Below are 26,525 nucleotides of genomic sequence, written 5' to 3' on the forward strand. Positions count from 1 at the left end.
AGTTCCACAAAGGACCAACAATTAAAGTGATTCAAATAAACACTCAAGGTTTCTTGGTAAAAGAATATACATATATTTACACAGTCAGTTTGAAAACATTACACTAGCAAGAGCAGCTCAATATCACACACTAATAAACCACAATTACACAACCGGTAAGTAAATGAACAAGTTCAGCTCCCCTGAAGTGGGAGCAAAATGGCACTTCAGATACTTAATAAAGAGGTAAAAAGACAAGGTTATAAGAATGGACAGCACAAATACTAGCATAGGCACGGCAAGGGGTTTCAGTAAACTACAACCAGCAATTCAGTTCATAGGCGTGGGCCAAAGTCAATGGTTCAGAGTCTTTGTATAGGATAGCACAGTTCTGGTAGTAAACAGTTAAGTCTTTGCCAAAGAGTTTAGAAGAATTTGGCTAGGCGAAAAGTTTGATGAATATTTAGGGAAGGACAAGCCTTCAAAGTTGAGGAAAGTTCCACGAACTTTCACAATGACCGAAAAGATTTCCGGACCGCGTTTGCACAGTACCTTGTTCGTGAAGAAGAGCTGTAGCTGAGGCAGTTGTTCCTGGCAGTTCGAACAGATCTCGCTGTCCCTGAGCTTCAGTCGTGGAGACAAGAAGGAGGACGTTGGGAGGTTCCTGCACTGCCCAGGGATGAGGCTAAAAGCTTTAGCAAGACGCCGGTTTAAGATGCGAGTGCCTTAAAGTCCACAAGCTGGTTTCCTTCCCTCTGGCTATCCTGTTTTCAACAGCACTCTGATGAAAATTCGACCAGATGGGGACGGTGTCCAGGTGGCTTGCGAGTTGGTTGTTCCCACCAAACTCAAAGAAGAAGTTAACCTTGAAGGGCTTCTCTGTCGATGGAGTTTCAGGCAATTCGGACCGGCAGCAGGGCTTCACCGGTCGTCCAGGGGTTGCAGCAGTTCTCACCCTTCAGCTCGTCTTTGGTTTTTCGTTCCAGTGGTCGACTCTGCTTTCCAAGTCCCAGAGACCTGCTTTTAAACAGTTTTCCCCCCATTCATTCCCATGGCTGTCACTCACACAGCAGGGTGGCTGTCCTTGACGGACAGCCAATCGGCCAATCACGCCAGAGTGCATTCAGGTCTCCTAGGAGACAAAGCACAGGGAGTTTTGGGCACCTTCCTCACATCCTGTCCACCCCAGACACTCAGGCGCCAGAGGAGGGCTTCAGCACTGAAGCCTGCCAAAGGCCAACAAACAAAGGGACCAAAACTGGTTTGGCGCGCAGAGACAAACACAAGAAGGAATTTACCTAAAAGAAATGGTGAAAAAAGATGACCGCAGTCTGTTTTTACAGGTAGGTCTGGGACGCCATATTGAAAAACATGTCTGACCCTATTTTTAGCTACCGTTGTTAGCGGTCAGGAAAAATCATGGTAGTTTGATCTAAACCACTGCCATCAGCCATTTACAGTAGGAAAGGGTAACATTTTACTGTGACACGAGTGTTTTGACTCAGGGGAAGCTAAGCAACCCCTCCAGCACTCGATAGGAAGATAGTGTGTGCTGGGTCAGTAAATTTAAAGAGACTAGTAAGGTAAATTTAACTCTACATGCTCTGGGAGACAGTAGTCAGTCCCAGAGAAGGTATTTAAACCTTGGGAAGGCTGAAAGACATCCCTGTGCCACTGCAATGAAGGTGCTGTGTGTGACACAGAAAACGATGATGCCTATGGAGTTGTTTTAAAACTCCATAACCAAAGAACACAAAAGTAAAACACACATCAAAATACATAGAAGGGTGGGAAAAAAGGTTCACACTCTTCCCGGGTAGAAAAATCAAATCCTAGAAATCCAGCAAAGTTGCCGGGGGTCTCAAAAGGTAATAGAAATTAGCACATTTGGAGAATTCTCCCTAACAGCCGCCACCCGCTCCCTCCGGACCCACACCGTTGTTCCCATCTAACCCAAACCAGGATACCCCATCCCTCCCCGCAGACCCACACCAATATGCCCTGTCCCTCATATCAAACCCACACCAATGTGCCCCATCCACTTCCATCAACCCCACACCAATGTGCCTCCAGAGCCACAACAAGATGTCCCTATCCCACTCCCAGATGCACACAGATGTCCCCATCCCACCCACACTTGGATGCCCCATCCCACCGTCCAGAACAGATGCCCCATACCTGTTGAAGACCGACACCAATGAGCCCCCATCCATTGCAGATCCCACCATCCATCCATTCACACAGCAGGATGCCCCAAACCCACCCCCCAGACCCACAATGTGCCCCCATCCCTGCCATCAGACCCACACCAATGTGCCCCATCCCCTCCCTTCAGAGCCACACCAAGATGTCCCATCCCACCCTCCCAACCCACACCTATATGACCCATGCCATCCTCCAGACCCACACCCATGTGCCCATCCCTGTCCCAGACCCACACCAATGTGCCCCATCCCTGTCCCCAGACCTGCACCAATGTGCCTCAACCCTCCCTCCAGACCTGCGCCAATGTGCCCCAACCCTCCCTCCAGACCCACACCAATGGGCCCCAACCCTCCCACCAGACCCACACCAATGGGCCCCAACCCTCCCGTACCACACCACTGTGCCCCAACCCTCCCTCCAGACCCACACCACTACATCCCTATCCCTCCCTCCAGACCCACACCAATGTGCCCCATGCCTCCGGACCCACACCAATGAGCCCCATGCTAAAACAACCATCATTAAACATTAAATTACTCTATTAGCCCCCTTTGATCAGTTAAACACCACCATCCACTGTCTCTGTTCCTTTTCTCAGCCCTCAGAAGAAAATGCAAATTGTATTCGCACACAGGTTGTTCCTGCCCTTGCAGCCTGGTAGCCAAGAGCACACAGAATGCTGCTGCTCCTGCAGTCTGGCAGCCGAGAGCGCACAGGGTGCTGGTGCTCTTGCAGCCAATGCCTTCCCGGTGTTGTACAGTATACCGCATCGCCATGGCAGCACGAGGCAAGCAGTGTTCAGCAATCAGGTTCCCGCTCAGAAAAATGACGAGGGCGAAGTCGGACGCTCCATCGGGGGTCTTGCACAAACTTTCCTGGTAACCCGAAGAAAATGCCCACTGCAACCGCTGCAAGCCAAAGGCGCGCAGAGCCCGGTTGCACTTGAAACGGCAGCCACAGCCTTGCCGCTTCCCGAAGCCCGCTCAGCGCTCACTGAAAGTGCTTCCGCGTCTCCGGCACCGCTTCATTGCTCTGGGAAACCACGCGCATGACGTCAGAAGTCACGTGAAGAAGAGTGGGCGGGCCCTTGCTATGGTCCGTTTCTCGGATAGGAAGTACCTAGCCACTAACGATAGCAATATCTCGATGCGCTCTGCTAATGTAACTCAGACCGGCCATAAACAAAACTGCGACCCCATTCAGCCGTCCTGGCGGACCGAGGCTCAGGTATTCAGAATGTCATTGCCAGATCAAATCAGACAGCTGAAAACAAACTCGCCTCTTGTACTCGTAGCAAGCTCTGACATTGTTTCTTCTGATGCTCTTTAAGCCTCTCAGCCGCAACCCCCCAGCGAATCTGGCTCTGTGCAGGGACGGGCCTTCCCTAAGGCGCCTTTCTAGGCTCTTGCACGCTGTTGTCTGGTCTCCCAAGCCATTTGTTTCTTATTGTTCTTCTGTGACCTCTGCCAAAATTGAAGTGAATGGCGCCCATCTACACTACCGAACCACAGGGCAAGGGAACCATGCCATCTTGCTTCTCCCAGGGGTTATCCACTGGAGAGACAGACGTTCGACCCCAACTGAAGTCGCTTAATAAAGAGTCCTTCACTGTTTGTGGCCTGGGACCCACGTGGGTATGGTCACTCCATCCCTCGAAATCGTGATTATCCGCCAGATTTCTTTGAAAGGGATGCACCGGATGCTGTGGATCTGATGCAGGCCTTGAAGTTCAAGAGGTTCTCTATGTTTGGGTGGAGTGATGGTGGTGTAACAGCCCTCATAGCAGCTGGGAAATACCCCACCCTAATACACAAGCTTATTGTTTGGGGTGCAAATTCATATGTCACAGAGGAGGATCTAAAATTGTACAATTCTATTTGAGACACTTCAAAATTGGGTGAAAAAATGAGGAAACCCATGGAGGACATTTATGGTTCAGAGTACTTGGCTAAGACCTTTGATGCATGGGTAGAAGGAATGGTCCACTTTTCCAAGAATCCCTATGGTAACATTTGCCGCCATTTATTACCTTTCATTGAGTGCCAAACGTTCATATTGCATTGCCAGAAGGATTCCATGGCCCCTTCCTTCCACCCAGAATTCCTTCACCAGCAGATTAAAAACTCAAAGATGCATTTGATGCCAGAGGGCAAGCACAACTTGCACTTGCGCTTTGCAGATGAGTTTAACCAACTTGTTGAAGACTTTTAAAAATAAACACAAATTCACAATGTTCTGAAGGTTGGACTTTAACTGTAATTCGGTCACATATTTCATTAAATTTGAGAAGCATTCTGCATGCAGTGTAATGAACCAAAGCTCTGTTTTGTTTGTTTGCTTGCTTATTTTGTAGTCTTTGGTCATATGTTTAGCTCTCAATTTCCTGTTGTAAATTTAGAATTTGCGGGAGGTGGGCTTAATGCTCGTGTGTGTGGCTTCTTTCGCGTTTGCCTGGAAGAGCAATAGCCTGTTGAAAACAGTTTTATAGTTTGCCCTGCCTGTGATTTAATTTCTGAGCTCCACATTATGTAAATTTAAGAGCACGTTTCCCCAAAACTCTGCCAGTAGGTACATTTTCAATGATTTTCTGTATGTATGCTTTATACAGTAGGGGTATACCAAAACAAGTCAATAAGACTAAAGATAGTTTGGGTTTTTTGGGACGGCTAACTCTTGAAAAGACGCTAAATAAATACTAGTGATAATTTATGTAGCAGGACTAGAAACGGATTTGTCTCTTAATGCACTCAAAACATTATTATTAATCGAATGTTTCCTGTTTCTACAAGGGCAGCATGATTGTTGAATCCTCCTTCCTGGAACGTAAACCAGTTTACACTTTGATGTTTGCAGCAGGTATTCAACTATTGAGACCTTGCTGGTGGCATCCTAGTGTGATAAGCAATTGAACATTTCTGTACTTCTGACACTAGTTTTTTGTAGTGTTTTTGAGTGAGCAGAGTGTGATTTGAGATGAGGAATAGTCCAAGTTGGCTGGTTCTTTGGACACCAGATATTACATGTAGACATACCCAACCTATGCAAACAAGTATTTTTTACCCTCCCAAAATGGCTGATAATCCGATTATCATCTGAGGAAGCATTCTATACAAGGAATACGTTCTTGCTATTTTTTGTTGGTACCCTGATTGTGTTTATTTTTAGTTACAGTCAATGGGTCTCATCAGGAGTTGGGCTGTAGCCCTTAAATGCGGCGGTAACGGTATTACTGCCGCATTTAAGGGCTGGCCCTATCAAGAGTTTGGCGCTAAATGGGCTGTTTTACCTCCAGCTTTTTTTCTGTAGGTGAAAATCCCTGTTTTCGACTGTATTAGCCTGCAGTATTAGCGCCGAAAATGCCCCATTGCATAGAATGCATCCAATGGGGAATGGGGATTTACCGTTAACGGCCAACCCGTGATCTGGCGGTAATACCACCGGACCGGTGGGTGCTAAGGCTTTTACAGTCAGGCGGTATTACAGACAGGATACAGCCCAACTTGTGATAAGGTCCAATGTATTTTCCTAGCCTATCCTTATCGCCTAGCACTATCCAATTTTGGTACAGTAGAAGAAAATGTCTGTGCCTGTGTCTGCTTTCATGATTTTGTAGATTTTTGGCGTGAATTACAAATAGAATGGTTGCACAAATCATAATATGCCCTTTAAGAAACGTCTGGACTGCTAAGTGACTCGCTCCCCAGCACCCTCTTTTATTTTTTTTTCTGACGTCAGTGTAATCTATAAACCTAAAAGCAATTTTCTTTTCTTCCTGTACTTGGCGATTTGTTGTTTTTAAATAACTCTTTATATTAAAGGGTTATGATTTTGCATCGCAAGTTAAGTACTCTCAACAATAGATTGATCTTAACCACTGTAACTCATTAAAAATGGTTGCCAACAGTGGTGGTTGTAATTTTAAATAAGGAAATTAAAATTCATATTTCATAGCTAGAAAGAGTTTCAGTGATGACCAGCATACACAAAACAAGAGTTAGTTGTGGAGTGTCAGAAGGAAATAGGCCCAGGTAGGAGGGGAAAGTATTCAGTAGTTAAAAATAGAAGAAAGAATATTGTTAGACCCCAGGAGTCTTTCATTTATCTAGGGTTGGAAAGGATAGTAGGCAGAGTCTGTCTCAGGCACTGACGCTCCATGCAAGTAAGGACTGTGACTGCAAAGACCTGGACTTGGAGTAATGGCTAATCACAAGGGCTAGGTTTGACTGTCTTCTCCTGAGGGATAACACAGTGAACTGGAAGGGATACCCGGATTCGTCTGGGTGCCCAGTGTGCGGGCACAACAAGGAAGATCTGACTCATTTGTTATTGTTTTTCCAGGGGTACGCAGGGATTCGAAGAGTAACGTTATTACCAGTGCTGAGGGAAGTTAACATTAGCCAACATAGAGCTGCTATTTTGTTTCTTCTGAGCGCTGACTCTGTCTTGGTTGCTTGTGCTCTACTCTCCTTCCTGAAAAGAGCTATGTATTTCAGAAAGGGGATATTGAGGTTACAAGGCAAATGATGCAGCAAGCCCCCCTTTGGGATTTAATCGGAATGGGATCCAGATACTGAAGTTTGTTTTTTTTCCATGTGGTTGTCAAAGAATTATTGAATTAGATTGCATGTGTATTGCATTTTAGACTGTTTTTGACATGTACTATGCAGGTTTTTACTGTTGTGTGTAAGCTCCGGGGAAGGGTTTTTAATAACGACAAAGTGTGATTGCTGTTGTGGAATGTTTTATGGATTTTGAATCCAAAATAAACCTTTGACTGACTGATCACTGCGAATTAGCACTTTGGGCAGACTGACCAGCCAATCAGGTGGCTTGGAACGCAGGCTTTACTACATGGTAGAGCCTGCATACCTTCTGGTCCTCCTGCTTCTCTCGTCTAGGCCACTGTTTCCCCCCACCCTAACGCCCCCGGATTGCCCCACACCCCACCCTTAGTCCACACATGACCCCCTACACACCTATCCATTGCCCCCGAGCTCCTGCTTAACACTCCCTCCATTACTCACTGCTGTTGCTCGCTGTTTGCCCCTTCTGCCATGTACATAGAAAAGGGACTACTGTTTCTATGTCCACGACGTTCATCTTTGCTCGTATTTATTTATTTATTTTTTAATCCAGTGTGTTTTCTGTGCAAGGCCAAAATCCCTTTGAAAAGCTATTACCTCCACATGCCTCAGTTCTAAATTTCCTGTCTCTGGCCAGGACTGTTTTGGTTGCGGGTTTTCTGAGATCCGTTTGCCAGCCCCCCTGGTGAATTCTTTGGCGGGGCATTGTGTCCCTCACCTGGGGCACGCTCCTGCTTTCCCATTTCGGTCCTCTGGATCCAGTTGGGCGCAGCGGCTATTCTTGGGCTCCTTGGAGGGTGTTGAGGCTTGCGGTGGGCACCGCCTGTCTTCGCCTCATGATTTTGGACCCGGGTCATTGGCCCGGGGCGTTTCAGGGAGTGTGCTGCCATGCTTTGTGTGGACCGGGCTTGCTGGCCCAGTGTGGTGTGGTTGCCCTCGCCTCCATGGTTCCAGCATCCCTGTTTGCCACACTTTCCAGGCTTGCTGCAGGCTCTGTGCCTGTATCTGAGCGTTTTTATTGACGCTGGCGTGGGTCAGCCGGCGTTTTCTGTTTGCGGCTACGTTGCAGTTTTTTCTCTGGCTCGCCTCTTAGGTGCGCCAGAGGTTATCTGTTTCTATTGTGATGGGGCGGTGATTTTCTCAGGGTTTTTTGCGCATCATACATTAGGCCTGCTGGGTTTCCAGTTCTGCGTGTCCTGTTTGTTGCCCCTGTTAGTTTCCTGCTGTGACTATGGGGAAACGTGCCGCTGAATACAAGCACCCGGAGTCCTGTGTCTCTTCCTGAGTCCCTGGAGCCGCATAGGCTGAAGTGTGCTGCTCGGGAGAGAAAGGCTGCTTTTTTCCTTGTCTCAGAAGGAACTTAAGGACTTGCTCTTGCAGGCTGTTTATCGACATGGTGGTGGAAGGAGCGCCGGTGGGCCTCTCCATCTTCTTGCTCCACTGCTTCAGATTCAGAAGCCTCCTCTTCGGTGGTCCTTTACTCTGATGCAAATACTGAGGGGAAGTACCTGCACAGGGAGGACGTGGACGCTGTCTTGGTGCAGGTGTGGGACATTGTGGGGTTTTCCGAGCCCTTGGTCCACGGCGAATGTGCAGATCCCACCATTAGACAATACAAATATAAGCCCAAGATGGGGTTGCCCCTGATGTCGGATATTCGCAAGAAGATCCTTAAAGAGTGGAGAGAACGCAACGGGATTGCCGAGCCCTGGTTTATGGCTAAGCTCTGTCGTTGAAAGGTTGTGACGCTTTGCTTTTGGACTCTGTGGAGATGAATGATATTCTCACCAGTCTGGTGGGCCGGTCTTGTCTGTTGGCTGAGGAGGCAGCTGTCCTTGTCCAGGTGGATCACAAAGTCAACTTGGGCCTCAGAAACGTGCACTCTGCTGCTCATCTGGCCCTTTGGGCTAATGTCGATGGATCCTACATGGCGGAGGCAGTACTGGGGGGTTTTAAGAAGCTCTGATGGGCTGTGGAGTATGGCTCTGACTGTGCTCCTCTCCTTTCAGCAGCAGCAGGTGGAGTTGTTGTCTGGTCTGGCCTGTGCTTGGCTCAGCAATGGCTGTTGGTGCCGTTATTTCGGCTCAGCTGCATGTTCATCTTTGGGATTGAAAGACTGGGGGTTCCAAGAAGGTGGCGGCCCCGAATCTTCCCTTTGAGGGTGCTAAAAGTTTTGGTGATTTTTTAAAAAGTTTTTTGGGAGGACAAGGTTTACAAGTATTTCTGTGCCAACAAACATGCGGACAAGCTTCGGCGATGTCATGGGTACTAGTTTAGGGGACACTACCAAGTCGCCTTCATATCCAATCCATGATGACAAGAAGAGAAAACGGACAGGAGCATTGTGGGTGAGAGCATGGAGAGCAAGGACAGGGTTAATATCCATTTCACCCATTGGTACTCCCTACGCCCATAGAGTAACACAAGACTTCCTGTTTCCAGTAGTATGGATCCTTTTGTGCCAATCCGGAACTAAGTGCAACGCTCTAGTCTTCGGGCGTGGTTCTCTATAAAAGCCACGTCCAAACAACAAGACTTGCTTCATGTGCTTTCTGTAGCATTGAGCACACGCTTACCTGGTTCCAGTCTCCGGAGTCTTCTACGGCTTTCTACAGTTCCCGCGCCCGCCAGGGCCATCATCTTCACAACGGACAACGCATCTAAAAAGAGAAGAACAGAGGCATTAGTAAAGCAGCAGTTTTTTTTTTACTCACCTTCTAGCAGTCCTCCGGAGGTGTCTGCGACTTCATCTTTCACTCGCGGACCTACTAGTCATTTTTGCTCGCCTTCTCAGCAAAGGTTTCCAGATTTTTCAGACAAGTTATTTTGGCAACCTGCAAAGAGAAAAAAACAAAGGAAAGACAGGTTAGAACTTGAAGACAGTCAGTTGGCAATAACCCTCCATAGACAATACAAATCTGTACTTTCTCGTGCCCAAACCCAGTGAAGAAACTGGGAATCCGAGGACATGTAGTACTTACCTGATCCAAGCAGCACGAAGGGTCCAGTGAAGTAACTGGCCCTGGGACACTTTTCAGGAGCTTCAGAACTCTGCTAACTAAATAAGTGGCAGCGCTTTCTTCTCGGCAGCACCACAGCAACCAGCAAAACCAGCGCGACTGCCAACAGGTCCCGCCCCGTAGCGCCCCTGCAGAGGCAGGACAGAGAGCCCACCTTTCCAAACCAAGAGGTGAGCCCCCTAGACACAGTATGTAACTCATAGGGAGTCGGGGAGGGGAGTTCCCTGGGTCTGGATACCACTCACTAATCCATCATTCACCTTACATGTAGAACCCCAGGTGAAGGGAGAGAGAGCAGAACTCTGGATGAGGAGAGAGCAAGGGCAGAGGTCGAAGGAATCCATCGCTCCTGCGGAGATTCAGGTGAGCGTGACAGGCGAAAGCCTTCCTCGGCCTTCAAAAAGTCCTCTGCCAGATCGGGACCTGCCTTTTCGGGGTCTAGAGCCCGCCGCTTTTGGAAACATCAGCGGGGGAGGTGGTGTTCTCCTCCTCGCACCCCTCAGCATTTGCGCCCGGTGCAGAAGTTCTTGCGGTTCTATCTGGCCGTTGGGGTGGGGATCGTCTCTGGCAGTTTTATCCGGTGTGGGCCTGGTGGTGCTCCGACTCCTGGGCCCTCTGCATGGTCAGGGATGGTTATCAGGTGGACTTCCTGTCGCACTGGTCCAGCCTCTCTTGGTCAGGACTTCTCTTCCTCGCACTCAGCCCAATAAGTCGGCCATGTCAGCGGCTCTGTCAGATTTATTGCTGAAGAACGCTATTGCGCCATGCCCTCTGGTCAAACGGGGTCGGGAGTTTTACTACAAGTTTGTTCTTGTTCTAAAAACATCTGAGAATTACTGCCTCATCCCCGATCTCAAGCCCCTGCACCGTTTTGTGAGGAAGGAACGGTTCAAGATGGAGACAAAACATTCTCCCTCTGGTTCAGAAGGGGGATTAGTTAGCGTCCCTGGAACTCCAGGACGCTTATTACCATGTGGCGCTGCTCCCCTAACAGGTCCACTTCGTCTGTTTAGCTGTGGGCAGTCAGCATTTCTAGGTCCTGGTCATCCCTTTTGGGTTGCGTTCAGTCCCCAGGGTGTTTACGAAGTTGGTGGCTCCCCTGGTGACTCATCTCCACCTGCAAGGCGTTCAGCTTTTTCCCAATCTGGACAACTTGATTGTCAAGGTGGCCTGGCGCATGATGCTCCTGGCACATCTACGGCTAGTCTGCCGGGCTCTGCGAGACTTGAAGGGAGGTGGGGGGGGGGGTTCCACCTGTGTCCCTCCTAGGATCTGGTTTTCATTGGGGCCCAGTTTTGCACCATGGTGTGGAGGGCTTCTTGCCCCTGGGGCTGATCCGGCGTCTCCCTTCTGTTCACGTCTGAGTTCTCCGGCAGCTGAGGACTTCAGGTCGCCTGTTGCTTACTCTGCAGAGGCACATGGCCCCCTGTGTTTTTCTGATCCAGTGGGCCCGCCTCCATCTGTGTCCCCAGGTCTCCTACCTTCCGGCCCACTCGCTCCCGGCTTCTCAGCGTACAAAGGCTCTGTCCCGGTGTCTGAAAGCGGATATGCTGTGGTGGTTGCAGGTCCAGAATCTCCAGGCAGTGGTTGCCCTGGGTTGTCCCATGAGCACCACTCTTACTACCGATGCCAGTGGGCGGGGTGGGGTACCACCCTTGGTGTCCATGCTGCACACGCGTTGTAGGGCCCTGAGGGAATTGTGTGCTATTCACCGGGCCCTTTTTTGTATTTCAGGAACTGCCTGGAGGGCCGGGCGGTGGAGGTCAGGATGGACAGCACAATGGCCTTTGTTTATGTAAACTGGAAAGGGGCTCTGGTCGCTCCGAGAATGCCCTGGCCTCTCAGATAGCTGCCTGAGGGAGGCTCATCTGGTGTCTCTAGAGGCCACGCATATCAGAGGAGTGGACAAAATTCGGGTGGATCGCCTCAGCAGGTCCTTCCCCCGCTTGCCTGGATCTGGTCCTATCAGGCAGGGTTATTGCAGAGATCTGCTGCAGTTCTGGGTGTCAGTGTCTGGATCTCTTTGCTTCGCAGGCCTCTGTGAAGGTTCCCCTCTTCCACTCCTGGTTTCTGAAGGTCTGGGAGTTGGATGCCCTGTATCTGGTGTGGCTTCAGGGTCTCCTCTATGCTTCTCCCCTCTTCTTCTTCCCCGGTTGGTGCAGCAGATCAAGGTATGGGCAACGGTTCTCTTGGTGGCTCCTTTTTGGCCTCAACAGGGTTGAATCCCTTCCCTTCTGGACCTCCCGTGTGAGGTGCTGTGGTTGATTCTGAAATGTCCTTCCCCTCTGCAGGAAGGTCTGGGGTGCGAGGTCCGGTGGATTCAATGGGCAGTTTGGATATTGCGCGGTCTCAGTTGACTTCTCAGGGGTTTTCTGGTCATGTGGTTGATTATCCTCCGGGCTAGACGCCTTTCTACCTTGAAGAATTATGACAGACACTGGGGGCGTTTTCTAGCTTGATGTGGGTGGTCTGGTCTCCTTTCCCTTCAGTGTGGGTTGCCGTCTGTTCTTCAATTCCTCAAGGATGGCTTCGACAAGGGGCTGGCGGTGTCCACGCTTCGCTCCCAGTGGGCCTCGGTTAAGATCCTCAAGGAGGACTCGAGAGCTGCATGGTGGGGGATGCTGTGATGGGGGAAGTTCCTTCAGAGTCTGACTGCTTCATGTCCCTGTGCCTATAAGGGTCTTCCGATGGTTTTACAGTTTCTCCGGGGTCCTCCTTTTGAACCCCTTTCGGACATCGACATCCGGCACCTCACTCTCAAGACAGCCTTCATTATTGCTATCATTTCTGCCCGGCGTCGGGGGGTGGTGGGGGCTTTGCTGTGTCGCCCTCCTTTTCTGTGGGTGCTCCCTGATTCCATTGTTTAGCGATGTGACCCCAAGTTTCTACCGTAGGTGGCATCTTGTTATCACACATCCCAGGATCTGGGTCTCCTAGCTTTTTTTTACCAGAATACCCAGACTCTTGACGTGGTTGCCTGGCATGTTACTGATGTTCGGTGGGCTGTTCTAGAATACCGTTCTTGGACGGAGCTGTTCCGTGTTTCTGATAGCCAGTTTGGTACGTTTGGCAGTGCTGGGGCAGGGCAGAAGGCCTCGGTGGTGTCAATCAGCCATTGGAGCCAGATTGTCATCTCCATGGATTATGTCTCTGCTGATTTGTCTGTGCCTGTCCAGGTCCAGTGTCATTCCACGAGGGGGATGCCGGCTTCATGGGCGGATGCCCAAGGGGTGTCTATGAAAGAGATTTGTACTGCTTCTACCTGTGCGATCAGAGCACGTTTATCAACCATTACCAGCTGAACATTTCTCACCCCAGGGATGGCTCCTTTGGGGTTGGGATTGTATCTGTTGGTATGCGATTCTCTGAGGATTGAAGTGATGTTTGTGTTGCAGCACTTCTGTTTCTTTGGGATCTCTCCCTGTTGGCTACGATTTGGTATACATCAGAGGTTAGCACTGGGATGAGGAAGAGTGACGTGGGTGTAATGCTATGATTACTTACCAGTAATATTCATTACTCCTAGTTCTACTCTTCCTCGTAACAGTACTGCCGACCATCCTCTCCCTCCCTACGGGCAGGCCCCCTTGCTCCAGCTTGGTTCTTATGAAGTGTGGCTTGTGGGTAAGGAGGGGGTATTATACAATCTAAGGAAAAGAAAGTAAATAATGTTTCCTGGATCGTAGGCAGGGCCTCAGAGGTAAGTACGGTGACGATGAAGGGTAGAACTAGGAGTAATGACGATTACCAGTAAATATTCATAGCCACTATTGGCATCCTGCTATCTACAACACAGTGGGGGCATTAATCAGAGGAGTGTTAATCTAACGTGCGCTCAAGGACCCTTACCAGACCATTTTACCCACATTCCATTTATATTGCTTAAACAATTGGACCATTATGTTGTAGTATATGTCACTTCATTAACATTTGTGCAACCTGATAACAATAGAAGCTCCCAATAGCTATATAACTTCCAAAATCTATGGAATAGTATATATAGCAGAATGTTTTTTGGATGACCCCTTTTCACTTTTCACTTTTTATATGGGATATTCAATTTATTTATAAGGCTCTTATGCAGAAAGACAGTGTATTTATGGTTGAGTGCTGAGTAGAGAACAATAAAAGCAGCACATAATTAGGAGTGAGTACACTCTTTGCAGCTAGATTGAGAAGTTCAAGAGGAGTGAGAAAATGTGATTTCAAAAGAGAGCCGGAAGGCAGTGTAAGAGTAGATCAAATAAAAAAAAGAGTAGAAACATTCCAGCGTTTAGGTAAAATAAAAGGCACAAAAGATCAAAACATAGGCTGTTCACGAAAGTGAGTCAGTGTTCGAGAGGAACGGATGGCATGCTTATGTAACACCACAAAATACATTTCTCTGTGCCAGTTTACACAATGTGATGTATCCATGCAGTATTGGAAAACAATCACAATGCTACTATGCATTGAATAAATAATGATTGTACAGTGTATTGCACAGTTATACAAAACATCTACGTTTTTTTGCAGTTTGCTGGCCGATGCCCATCGGTGTGCCAAGTGGAGCTCAGAAGTAGAGCATAAAGCCCACTTACGAATGTGCTTGAACCGCTCTATGTGACTGAACCATATGCATCTTTGCCAGCATTGAACTTTCATCTGGCTGGAGAGGCCCAGTGCCGTATGGAATTCCACCTGGTTTCTGCATGTGGACACATGAGGCATTCAATAGGGAATTACCGCCACGTCCCTCTTCCTCGTCCCAATACTTACATATGAGGCTCTGCCTTGTGCAGGAACGTTTTTGTTTGTTTTGGAGGTATAATACCTCCTACTTACTCACAATCTCAGTTGTTTTCTTCCTGTCTCCGACACAGACTGGATTCTCCTTGGAGCAGGGCTTTGGGGAGCGACGTACCCTGCAATCCTAGATGGCATATCCAGATGGTCGGTGGCATTTGTCCAGCAATGGGGTGGCTCCTTGTCTCGTTCTGTGGCTTGGGGTACCAGTTTAGCCTGGTGAACCATGCACCCCTTTGACCACCTGCAGGGCTTGCTGGTCCTGTTGTGTGGGCTGCTGTTGTCCCACGGGTGGCCCCCAACAATTGTTTCAATTCATCCTCTGCATGGAGAGGGGGTTGTTAAGACCCTCCCTGCTGCGCCGAGGGCCGATTGGAACGGCTCTGGTGCCGGTTGGCCATCTGTGGCTGGGACGGTGCCCCCTTCTGCTCACTTTCTTCCTCTTCTGCAGTGGCGGCTACAGCGGATTGGTTACCGCTCATTTCCCTCCTCCTGCTGGATGCGATTGGAGGGAAGGCCTTCTATGGGCTGCATCGGTTGCTGGGCAACGGTTGCAGCATCTCCTCCTCGGCCTGTCCGACCATGCAAACTGTGGCTTTCATGTTGGTGTATTATTGCTGCTCTCCCTGTAACTCGATGGGAATGCATACTGAGAATTGAAACCACATGGGCACTGAAGAGGACTCTTATAGTCCTGAATGGCGTCCTGGAAAAAAAGCTCAAGATGATACTCAAACTTGCTGGCGAGTATGAGGATGTTAGAAACTTATTTTTCATTTACTGCAAACACACTTTGTTGGCAGTAAATGGCAAATAGAAGTTTCACTGCGCATGCTTGACAGCATTGCACGAAATATGAAGTGCGCTTATGGCGACATGCACCATTTTACAAAAAGCACTGGTAAATATTTTGTCACCAGTCACCTTGGGGCAAATGCACTTCTCTTAGGTCGAGTATATAAACCAAGGTACTCGCTCTGCAGGTCTAGTGGGATTTTTAAGAATTTGCAAGACCTCCCTTACTATAAAGAGGCTTAGCTGAGTAAAGAACGATTGGTATTGCCACACAAGCTTTAGGAACGTTAATAGCGTGTTAGCCTTTACTTGTGGATAAAGTGCAAAATGCAGTGCCTTTTGGGAATTGTGCTCTTCTTTAAATGTGCAACCACTTGACAACATATTGCTCTCTAAACGTTTGCCCCATTGACAGAATAGCATCCCATATTCGTAAGCTGTACTTTAACAGGGATCTGCTAGAAATTCACTCTCTCTCTATGTGTCTCTTTCTCTCACCTTTTGCTGCGACACACTCACTTCACACCCTTCTTCTCACCCTGGCACCCTTGACAATATCCTCTCTCGCACCCCCATCCCATCTTCAACTCTCAACTTTGTTCACTGGACTTAATTTTTCTCTCACCCTTCCTCTCTCAGCCTCGCTTTTTTTTACCCTCCCACTCACCCTTTCTTGCTCATATCTCCTCTTGCTCACCATTGATGTCACCCTCTCTCAATGACTTCCTCCTTACTCTATTCTCCTCAATCTCTTGTATACCTGCATTCTCCCTTTAAACTTTGCACTGTTATCCTTGCACACTGGTTCCCATAAATACAAAGAACAGAAAACATCCAAACTATTGTCTTCACCAATGCTTGTTTTATTTGGTTTTCAAAATACCCAGAAGGTGAGCGCGGCACGCAAATGGTACATTAGTGCGCTCTGAGACTGCGCTCGCCTTTTAATAATTAGTCCCCCTGCTGCCACCATGGCCAGGTACTAAGGTACAAGGGCCACTAACCACCTGGGATTTTCGCTTTGAACGGGCCACGTTTCACACAGTCACAGAAAAATGGCAAGGCACACGCGCGCACATAATCATTCGTAGAGGTTTACTCCTATGCTGACTGTTGGTTGATCACAACGTGCTTTTCTGTATTACTCGTTGAACAAACTTTGAGTGAAAGGTGCACTACAAGACACGTGATGAAGATGCGTTGATGGGTACATTGCTCTAACGTAGTCTCCAGGCTAGTGTAGCCGGTGGCGATTTGTGCAGTTCGTATTATATAACTAAGTGACAGCGTTTTGCAAAAAAACAAAGAACGGGAAGTTAAACATGTTAGACCTACACAGTGACAATCATCAGAAGTGAAGTCCTAAAAAGAACGTGGGAGGATTTATTATGCAATGAGAAATTACGTCACCATGAATTAGCATATCAAGGTGGACTAACGCTTTACATTACCTCCAGATCCACTCTTTCTCGTCCCAGCACTTATTAATGAGGTGTCCCACTTCTCCACAGGAACCCTCTTTCTACTTCTAATTCCTCCACGCCCCACCACCTCCATCTCCCGCCTGCGGGCAGAACAGGCCGCTTTCCCCAAGACCCATCAGTTAGTTAACAAACGCCAAGGGAGTTCTCGGTGCGGGAGGTGGTCATTCGGAGCATGTGCAGGTTTCTGGGGACGCCTCGGTAGATTTGTTTGCCTCTCCCCTGTCTGCAAAAGTCCCCGGCTTTTCTCCAGATTCCCCTCTCTGGGTGTTTGGGGGTGGATGCTCCGATCTCCCCATGGCCGTCGGGGCTCCTGTATGCTTTTCCGCCCCTCCCTCTCATTCAGAAGGTGTTGCTGCGCATCCGGGACTCTCAGGCAGTGGTGATCTTTGTTGCCCTGCTTTGGCCACGTAGGTGCTGGTTTCCCCGCTTTAGCCATGCTGGTGCTGGGTGCCCCTTCTGGATTTGGCTGTGTCCTACATGCTCCCTCTAATTGGGAGTCTGGATCCAGTGGTGGGCCTCTTAGGGCTGGAGGGTCCCAGGAACTTGGTCTGGGGGCTTGGAGACTGAAAAGGCACGCTTAGTTTCGGGAGGGGCTCTCTGGCAAGGTGGTTTCTCACATTGAAAGGGACCAGCATCCTTCTACCTTGAGGGCCCACGAGAGACACTGGGGTCACTTCATGTCCTGGTGTCTTAGACAGGGTGGTACCTCCTCTCCTTGGGGTCAGGAGCTCCTGTAATGCAGTTTCTTCAGGATGGGTTAAACTTGGGTCTCTGTCTCCATCCTGCGGACTGAGTTGTCTGCAGGATGTGGTCAGTATGTGGGTGGTCACTCTCTGGTGGATATACTTCTCTGGAGTTTTTCTCAGGGCCGGCCTGTCCCCGCTTCTGGTTTGCCCTCCTGGGATCTCCCACTGGTCCTTCAGGCTCTGCTAGCATTTCCCTTTGAGCATTTGCAGGAGGCTTCCCTTAAGTTCCTCACATTGAAAGTGGTTTTCCTGGTGGCTATCACTTCGGCAAGGCAATGGGGGAGCTTGGTGCCCTCTCCCTTGAGGCGCCCTACCTGGTGGTTTACCCTGAAGCATTTTCTAAAGTGCCATCTGCCCTTTCTTCCTAAGGTGGTTTCTAAGTTTCATGTTACGCAGGAGATTGTTCTTCCTTCCTTCTTCTTCCCCTCTCCCTCCTCCCCGGAGGAGGTTCGTTGGGCCACTCTGGAGCTGCAGCGAGCGGTTCTGCTCTATTTGAATCGCACTAGGGCTTTTTGTTCCTCTCCTAGCGTCTTTGTTACCTTTTGGGGGTGCTGTCACTGGGAGGAAGGTGTCTGTCCCCACCATCAGCCGTTGGCTCCTGGATGTTATCTCTTTGGCTTATTCCTCTGTGGGGTCTCCCCTTCCATCAGGCCTGGAGGGTAGGTCCATGTGGGGGAATGGCTGCGTCCTAAGCTGAAGCCCTTTGTGTTCCTATCCAGGACATTTGCCATACCGCCACCTGGTCTGATCCCCATACACTTTCATTGACCACTATCATTTGAATCTTCACCGCCGGGAGGCTGCTGCCTTTGGGACAGGTGTTTTGAGTGTGGCGTTCTTGTGAAATAGCTTGTTGCTGCTGTCTGTAAATGTGTATTTCAATAAATTGGTGTTGGTTGGGTTGCAAATTCCATTTGCCTTCTGGTGTTTTTCTTTGCGCTCAGCCCATTCTCTCTGGAGTAGCACATCTCATTGATAAATGCTGGGACGAGGAAGAGTAGACATAGAGGTAATTCCTAGATTACTCACCAATAATCCTTATTACTCCTACTCTTCCTTGTCCCGGCATGAGCTTCCTGCATCACCCTTTCCCGTGTTGTATGGTCCTATTGGACAGGGTTACGTACTGTTGGGTATTGGGGAAGGCGGGCTGTTTTTCCCACAGGCGAGGGGGCGGGCCTGAAGGACTTAGAAGTAGAAAAAGGGTTCCTGTGGAGAGGTGGGACACCTCTTTGATGAGTGCTAGGACGAGGAAGAGTAGGAGTAATGAAGATTACTGGTAAGTAATCCAGGCATTGTAAACGTGTGTGTGTACATTATATACGCTTGGTAGAATGTTTTTGTTGTATTCTGCTGCCTCTGTATATAATTTATAAGTTAATTACAGTATTACAATTTTCACTGAAAATCCTGCAACAAAACTAAAATCCATCATAACGGAAATTGACTTGTTCCACTTAAAAATTGCGCTATGTTGCTTTTTTGCTGTTTCAGGACTGCGATTGAGAAAGCGGGACCGTGCACTTAGCCCCCGTTGACGTGTCCCATATCTGAAAAAGAACCGCGGGAGGCATAAGTGATGGTGACGGAGCTGGAGGGGGTGCGGTCGAAGTACAACTGTGCTCTGCTGCTGTTCTCAATATCTTGATCCAATCTGCTAATGTTACACAGACCGAGGCGTAAACAAAACTGCGACTCCATTCAGCGATCCTGGCGGAATGAGGCTCCGGTATTCAGAATTTAATTGTTAGATCAAATCGGGCAATTGAAAACAAACTCTCCTATTGTGCTCTTAAGCAGCACTGACATTGTTACTTCTGGTACTCTTTAAGCCTCTCAGCCGCAGCCCCCCAGCGAATATGGCTCTGTGCAGGGCCAGGCCTTCCCTAGGGCGCCTTTCTAGAATCTTGAACACTGTTGTTTGGTCTCCTCCCAAGCCATTTGTTTCTTATTGTTCTTCTGTGACCTCTGCCAAAATTGAAGTGAATGGAGCCCATCTACACTACCGACTCACAGGGCAAGGTAATCATGCCATCTTGCTTCTCCCAGGGGTTATGGGCAGTGGAGAGACAGACTTTGGACCCCAACTGAAGTCACTAAATAAAGAGTTATTCACTGTGGTGGCCTGGGATCCACGGGGCTATGGTCACTCCATCCCTCCAAATCGTGATTATCCTCCAGATTTCTTTGAAAGGGATGCAAAGGATGCTGTGGATTTGATGCAGACCTTGAAGTTCAAGAGGTTCTCTATGCTTGGGTGGAGTGATGGTGGTGTAACAGCCCTCATAGCAGCTGGGAAATACCCCACCCTAATACACAAACTTATTGTTTGGGGTGCAAATTCATATGTCACAGAGGAGGATCTAAAATTGTACAATGCTGTTCGAGACACTTCAAAATGGAGTGAAAAAATGAGGAAACCCATGGAGGACATTTATGGTTCAGAGTACTTGGCTAAGACCTTTGATGCATGGGTAGAAGGAATGGCCCACTTTTCAAAGAATCCTTATGGTAACATTTGCCGCCATTTGTTGCCTTTCATTGAGTGCCCAACATTCATATTGCATGGCCAGAAGGATTCCCTGGTTCCTTCCTTCCACCCAGAATTCCTTCACCAGCAGATTAAAAACTCAAAGATGCATGTGATGCCAGAGGGAAAGCACAACTTGCATTTGCGCTTCGCAGAGGAGTTTAACCAACTTGTTGAAGACTTTTTAAAATAAACACTAATTCACAATGTCCTGAACGTTGGTCTTTAACTGTAATTCTGTCACACGTTTAATTACATTTGGAAAGCATTCTGCGTGCAGTGTAACGAACCAAAGCCCTGTTTTGTTTGTTCACTCGCTCATTTTGTAGTTTTTGGTTGTTTAGCTCTCAATTTCCTGTTGTTAAATTTAGAATTTGGTGGAGGTGGGCTTCACACACACATGTGGCTGTGGCGTCTTTCGTGTCTGTCTGGAAGAGCAATAGCCTATTGCAATCTGTTTTTCAAACTGCAAGTGATTTAATTTCTGAGCTCCACGTGATGTAAATTTAAGAACACACGTTTCCCCGAAACACTGGCACTGATTTTCTGTTTGCATGCTTTATACAGTAGGTCTATAAAAACGAGTCAACAAAACGAAGGGTAACGTTTTTGCGGAGGGCGGCCAACTCTTGAAAAGACTGTGTAAATAAATACTATTGATAATTTATGTATGAGGACTAGAACTGATTTGTCTCTAAATACACTCGAAACATTATTATTAATCAAATGTTTCCTGTTACTACAAGGACAGCGTGATAGTTGAACCCTCCCTCTTAAAAATGAAACTATTTTACACATTGATGTTTGCAGCAGCTATTTAACTAATGAAATACCTTCCCAGCGAAATCCAGTGTATTAAGCAATGGAACTTTTCTGTGCTTCTGGGACTAGTGGTTTTTTTTTGTAATCTTTTTGAGTAAGGAGAGTGCGATTTGAGATCAGGACTAGCATGAGTTGGCAGGATCTTTGGACCCCAGATATTACATGTAGAACTACCCAACCTATGCAAGCAAGTATTTTTTTTTTACTCTCCCAAAATGGCGGAGAAACAGATCTTCCTCTGAGGGAGTAGTATAGCTCTATACAAGAAATACGTTCTTGCTATTTTTTGTAAGTACCCTGATTGTGCTTATTTTTAGTTACAGTCAATGTATTTTCCTAGCCTGTACTTATCACAGAGCAGTATCCAACTTTGGTACAGTAGAAGAACATGACTTTGCCTATGTCTGCTTTCATGATTTTGTAGATTATTGGTGTTAATTACAAACAGAATAGTTACACAAATAATGATCTGCCTTTTAAGAAACATGTGGCCTGCTAAATGACTGGCTCCCCAGCACCCTCTTTTTTTTGTCTGACATTCGTGTAAGCTACAAACCTAAAAGGAATGTTTTTTTCCGTACTTGGCGATTGTTGTTTTGATATTAGTGTCTTCAAATTATTTTTGAAACACTATGAATTGTACGCTTGGCCTGCTGTATTTTTCATCAATTCTGTGATCATTTGTTAATCCACTGCAGTGATTGTGCTGCACTTTTGAAATTAAAGGGTTGTGATTTTGCATCTCAAGTTAAGTACTCTCAATAATGTGTATTGTCATTGTGTTTAAACTGAACTTTGGGCGTTGTAATAGATTGATCTTAACCACTGTAACTCATTAAAAATGGTTGCCAGCAGTGGTGGCTGTAATTTAAAATAAGGAAACTAAAATTCATATTTCAGAGCTTGAAAGAGTTTCAGTGATGTCCAGCAGTCACAAAACAAGAGTTGGTTTCAGAGTGTCAGAAGGATATAGGCCCAGGTAGAAGGGGACAGTATTCAATAGTTAAAAATGGAAGACTCTGGGCCCATCACGAGTTGGGAGGTAACCCTTAAATCCGGTGTTAATTAGCAGCGCAAATACCGCTCCACCGGATCACGAGTACAAATACCGCTGGTGCTATTACAGCCAGCGTAAATACAGCCAGCTGAAATAGCGCCGGCATTGATTCGCGCTATTACAGAGCCATCACGAGTCTGGCGTAGGCGCTATTAGCGCCAGAAAACCGGCGGAAAATCCACCGAAAATACCCATAGCCAAATGCTGGAGGTAAAAGAAAACAGGAGACAGCAAAACGTGCCTAGGTGAAACCAGTGCAAATCAGAGGCCTACAAAGGACCGACCCATGCACAACACACCCTCCCCAACACCAGAACAGGAGCAGGGAGGCGACAGCAAAAAGTTCCCAGGTGAAACCAGTGCAAATCAGAGGCCTACAAAGGACCCACCCATGCACAACACACACTTTCAAACACCAGAACACCAGCAGGAGCAGGGAGGTGACAGCAAAAAGTGCACAGGTGAAACCAATGCAAATCAGAGGCCTACAAAGGACCCACCCATGCACAACACACACTTTCAAACACCATGCTGCCATTTGGAGCCGGGAGCCTGGTTGTGGATGGCAATCGTACCGTGCATCACAGACGAGAGGAACTTCCTTCAAGAACCCCAAGATATAACAAGAGAGAAACTCTCTCCGCAAATATTGGAAATAAGAACATTTGGAAACAAGCAGGCTAATACGCCATAAGATAGAGAGAGACTCCACCAAGAAGCAAATAGAAAATAATAGTAACATATATCCCCTGAAGAACCGTCCCACTAAAGACAGGGAAACACGTGTTGTGATAGACCAAAAAGAACAAGGCTAAACAACAACAAAATATTTATTCTATGTTTTTAATTGAAAGAACTGAAGACAATTCAAAGCACTAACAACACTAACTGTTTATGATGATATAATAAACACACCTGTTGAACAAGGTTACAAACAAGTGGAATCATGTTTCTGTTTTGAACAAAACTGTTAACAAGGTGCATGCGCAGAAAGCTGATCCTTCATGCAATTAAAATTGATGTGGACATCTACCTGCTGCGCCTGGAGCTTCAGAGGTCAGCCAACCAGGCCAGGGCCCTGGGAGCATAGGGGGCGGTGGGGGTGAGGAGGAGGAGGAAGAGGAGGAGGAGAGCAGCACCAGCAAGTTGGCCAGCCACCCCCAGGGTCAGGCCAATACCCTGGGCCCTGACTGATGGGCAGTCAGTTGGTGACCGAGTATAGGCTAGACAGGGCAACCATCACCCAGTTGCTGGATACAATCCAGGCTGACATAGGCAGCCGTATAGGTATCGGCACTGCAGTGCCCCCGCTTGTGAAGCTTGTGTCCGTGCTACAGTACCTCAGGACTCGCAGCTACCAACACACTGTTGCCATGATGCATGGCATGGCCCAGTCCACCTTCAGTGCCGTGCTGGGACAGGTGCTGGATGCACTGCTGCTCCATATGAATGAGCACATTGCATTGCCAGCCACACAGGCACATGTGAACCAGCTGAAGGGCCAGTTCCATGCCGTTGCCCAAGTTCCAAACGTCTTAGCAGCCCTGGACTGCACACATGTACCACTAGTACCACCCCGGGCACATGAGGCAGCCTACAGAAACCGGAAGCATTTTCCATTCCATGAATGTGCAGATGACATTTATCCCTGACCTAACCTTTTGCCACTGCTGCGCCCGATTTCCAGGATCCACCCACAACTCCATGGTCCTGCGCAATAGTACACAGTGAAATCCCTGCATGCCAGCAGGAGACATAGGCAGCACCAACACTGCAACATTCCCATGCATGCACCTCGCACGAGAACCCTTGGACATGTGCAAAACAGCAGAACACCCCCAGTCTGAATGGCAAAGTCATGTGGGAGCACAGTCACATATGGAAGCCCAATTACAACAAAGCTTCCTGTGTGTATCGCAGTGTTGCTTCTCACCCTGACACAGCAGAGACATCCAACCCTGTCCACCCGGCAGTCATGCCAATGGTGCCTGAAAGTAGGCACATCCACACAAGCACTACACACAAGTAGTTTGATTTGCAACAGTGTACATCCCTGAAACATCGACCCCTGAGTGGCCAATCACATGCCTGGAGAACTGTTCATAATTGTGCCAATCAGCAAACGCAACAGCAGCCAAAGGGAATGCCAAAGACACATGGGCTAACATGTTGGATGCACAAGCAGATCACAAGGGTCCCCTCATCCAGTGACAAGAGACAGAGTACTGTTACATTTAGACACAGGGATGGTGCTATTAGTAAGTAGTCAATTGAATCAATGCTGCCCCTAGCCCAACACACCCCACAATGTAAGTGACCATATGATAACTAGTGCACATGTAATACATGAGTGTGATACACATAAGTACTCACATATACATTGATACACAGCTGCATGGCAACCTCAGACCATGCATGTCCCAGAAGGCGAAGAGTGTATGCCAACATTGCAATCAATGAGATAGCATGACCTCTTCAACACAAACTTGATTCTGCTGCCAATGTCACTGATGACTGAGCCTTGTGCACCCACTGAACTAACCCTGTCCTCATACCTGCATTCTCTCCCCTGCAGGTGATTCTGGATATCCCCAATGCACATGGCTCATGACCACTGTGCTTCATCCACACACTCCAGCTGAGCGGGTATACAACATTGCCCATGGACGTACACGCATCTGCGTGGAGAGGGCATTTGGACTGCTGAAGCCACCCTTCCGGTGCCTAGACCGTATGGGAGGGGCGTTGATGTATGCACCTGAAAAAGTTGGCAAAGTCGTACTTGCATGTGCCATGCTGCACAACATTTGCTGTCGCGGGAATGTGCCACTGCCCCCCGATGCTAATGTGCAGCCACCTGGGGATGGGAGTGAAGATGATGATGTGCCAGAAGCTGGTGCACGTGTGCACAGGGATGAGGTGAGAGAGGGGAGGTTGGCCAGACAGGGCTTGATTTAGAATTATTTTTGATACTGGTGATGGGTACATTTGACACATATCACTTGAACATTAAAGAGCACTTTATCACAATCATGACTGTCCATGCTTTGTATGGATTTTGAACATGATTTATTATATGTTTGACAATCCCCCCCTCAATGCTGAGAATGCCCCAGCACACAATTCCCCCCCCAGTGTACTCCCCAGCACACAATCCCCCCTTCCCCCTGAAAACTCCCCAGAACACAATCCCCCCTGCGCCCAGTGAGCTGCCCAGAACACAACCCCCCTCCCCCCTGAGAACTCCCCAGCACACAATCCCTCTTCCCCCTGAGAACTCCCCAAAACAGTGCAGGTAGGTGCATTTGCCCGAGGCCTGCCACTACTGTGCCATGTCCATCTAAGATGGTCGCGGGCACTTCCCAAGTCCGGGATCCTCGGTGAGCAGCGTCTAATATTTTGCATGGCACGGCACCTAGGTGAAGGCTCCAGGGATACCTTCGTGGGTGTAGTTGAGGTTGATGGAATGGCTCTGGTAACCTGCAGCTGCTGGCGCAGCAGATTGTTCGACTCCCTCATATGCTCTGCATGCGCATATGGGCCCTCGCACAACTCCCGTACCCTCTGCCCGAAACCTGTCAGGGAAGCTGTGCATCCCGCCTCCACTTTACAGGTCCGTGCATTGTCACGGGCCATTCTCTTAGATGCGTTCTGTATGGCACGGCTGATGGCCTCAATGTGGGTGCTGTGCCCTGTGGACATGGCCTTAATTCGCATATGTCTGGCCTCAATGACATCTAGACGCCCCATCACTGCAGCTCCCATGATGAGTGGTACTTCGGGTGTGCCAGGTATCGGGCTGACAGCTCTGCGCTGCCTGGGAGGGGAGCTCTAGGGGGACATGTTGCCACCTTGGGTGGGTGCTGAGGTTGGAGTGTCTATCAGGGGTACCAAAAGACGGTGTATCCATGTCCGGCTAAGGTGTGCGGACACAACGCACATGTGGAGTGTGTGCATCCTTTTCCGCTGGCTCTGGGCTTCCCTGGGGTGTGCCTATTTCATGTGTGAAACTGAGGCTTGGGGAGGTCAACAGTGTAGTGTCACATGCAGCTGTTGATGTGTGTTGCACATCAGGCTCAGACCCACTGGTGGCTCCCTCAACATCCAGGGTTTCTATGGTGGCTGGTGGTGTATGAAGCACTGGTGCCCTGTGGCCTCGTGGTCGCTGCACCCGTGGATGTGTATGGCGTTGTGTTGTTGGATGTGTATGGTGTTGTTACTGCGCGGCCCCTTTGCGGGTTGTAGCCTCCTCACCATCAACGGCCTGTGATGGGCGCTGTGTGCCTGTGGGGTACATAGGGTGTTGTATGAGTTGAGGGCAGCTTAGATTTGTATCATGCATATCGTGCCTTACAGTGGGATTGGACGCAGTATCAATCATGCTTCGCCATTGCATTTTGTTGACTCCTCATGTTTTGATTGGTGCAACGTGTTACTGGGGAGGGACACTGCTTCGACATGTTGGCGTGACATCTTCAGATGTCTGCTGTGGATGTACGGCGACCATATTGCTGGGGGG

General features: G+C 48.4%; 1 protein-coding gene and 1 pseudogene across 1 annotated transcript; both read left to right on the plus strand.

Annotated features, from left to right (window-relative positions):
• The first annotated feature begins 3,247 nt into the window (after positions 1-3,247).
• Positions 3,248-21,690, plus strand: LOC138513474 (valacyclovir hydrolase-like). The gene is made up of 2 exons (XM_069628345.1): positions 3,248-3,411; positions 19,092-21,690. Exon 2 carries the CDS (start codon positions 19,457-19,459, stop codon positions 20,318-20,320), a length of 864 nt encoding a protein of 287 aa, XP_069484446.1. The 5' UTR covers positions 3,248-3,411; positions 19,092-19,456; the 3' UTR covers positions 20,321-21,690.
• Positions 3,421-4,483, plus strand: LOC138513473 (valacyclovir hydrolase pseudogene; annotated as a pseudogene).
• Positions 21,691-26,525: the final 4,835 nt, after the last annotated feature.

This window comes from Ambystoma mexicanum, chromosome 12, assembly GCF_040938575.1.
Source record: "Ambystoma mexicanum isolate Mex_15411 chromosome 12, UKY_AmexF1_1, whole genome shotgun sequence".
In the NCBI taxonomy this organism is placed as follows: Eukaryota; Metazoa; Chordata; class Amphibia; order Caudata; family Ambystomatidae; genus Ambystoma; species Ambystoma mexicanum.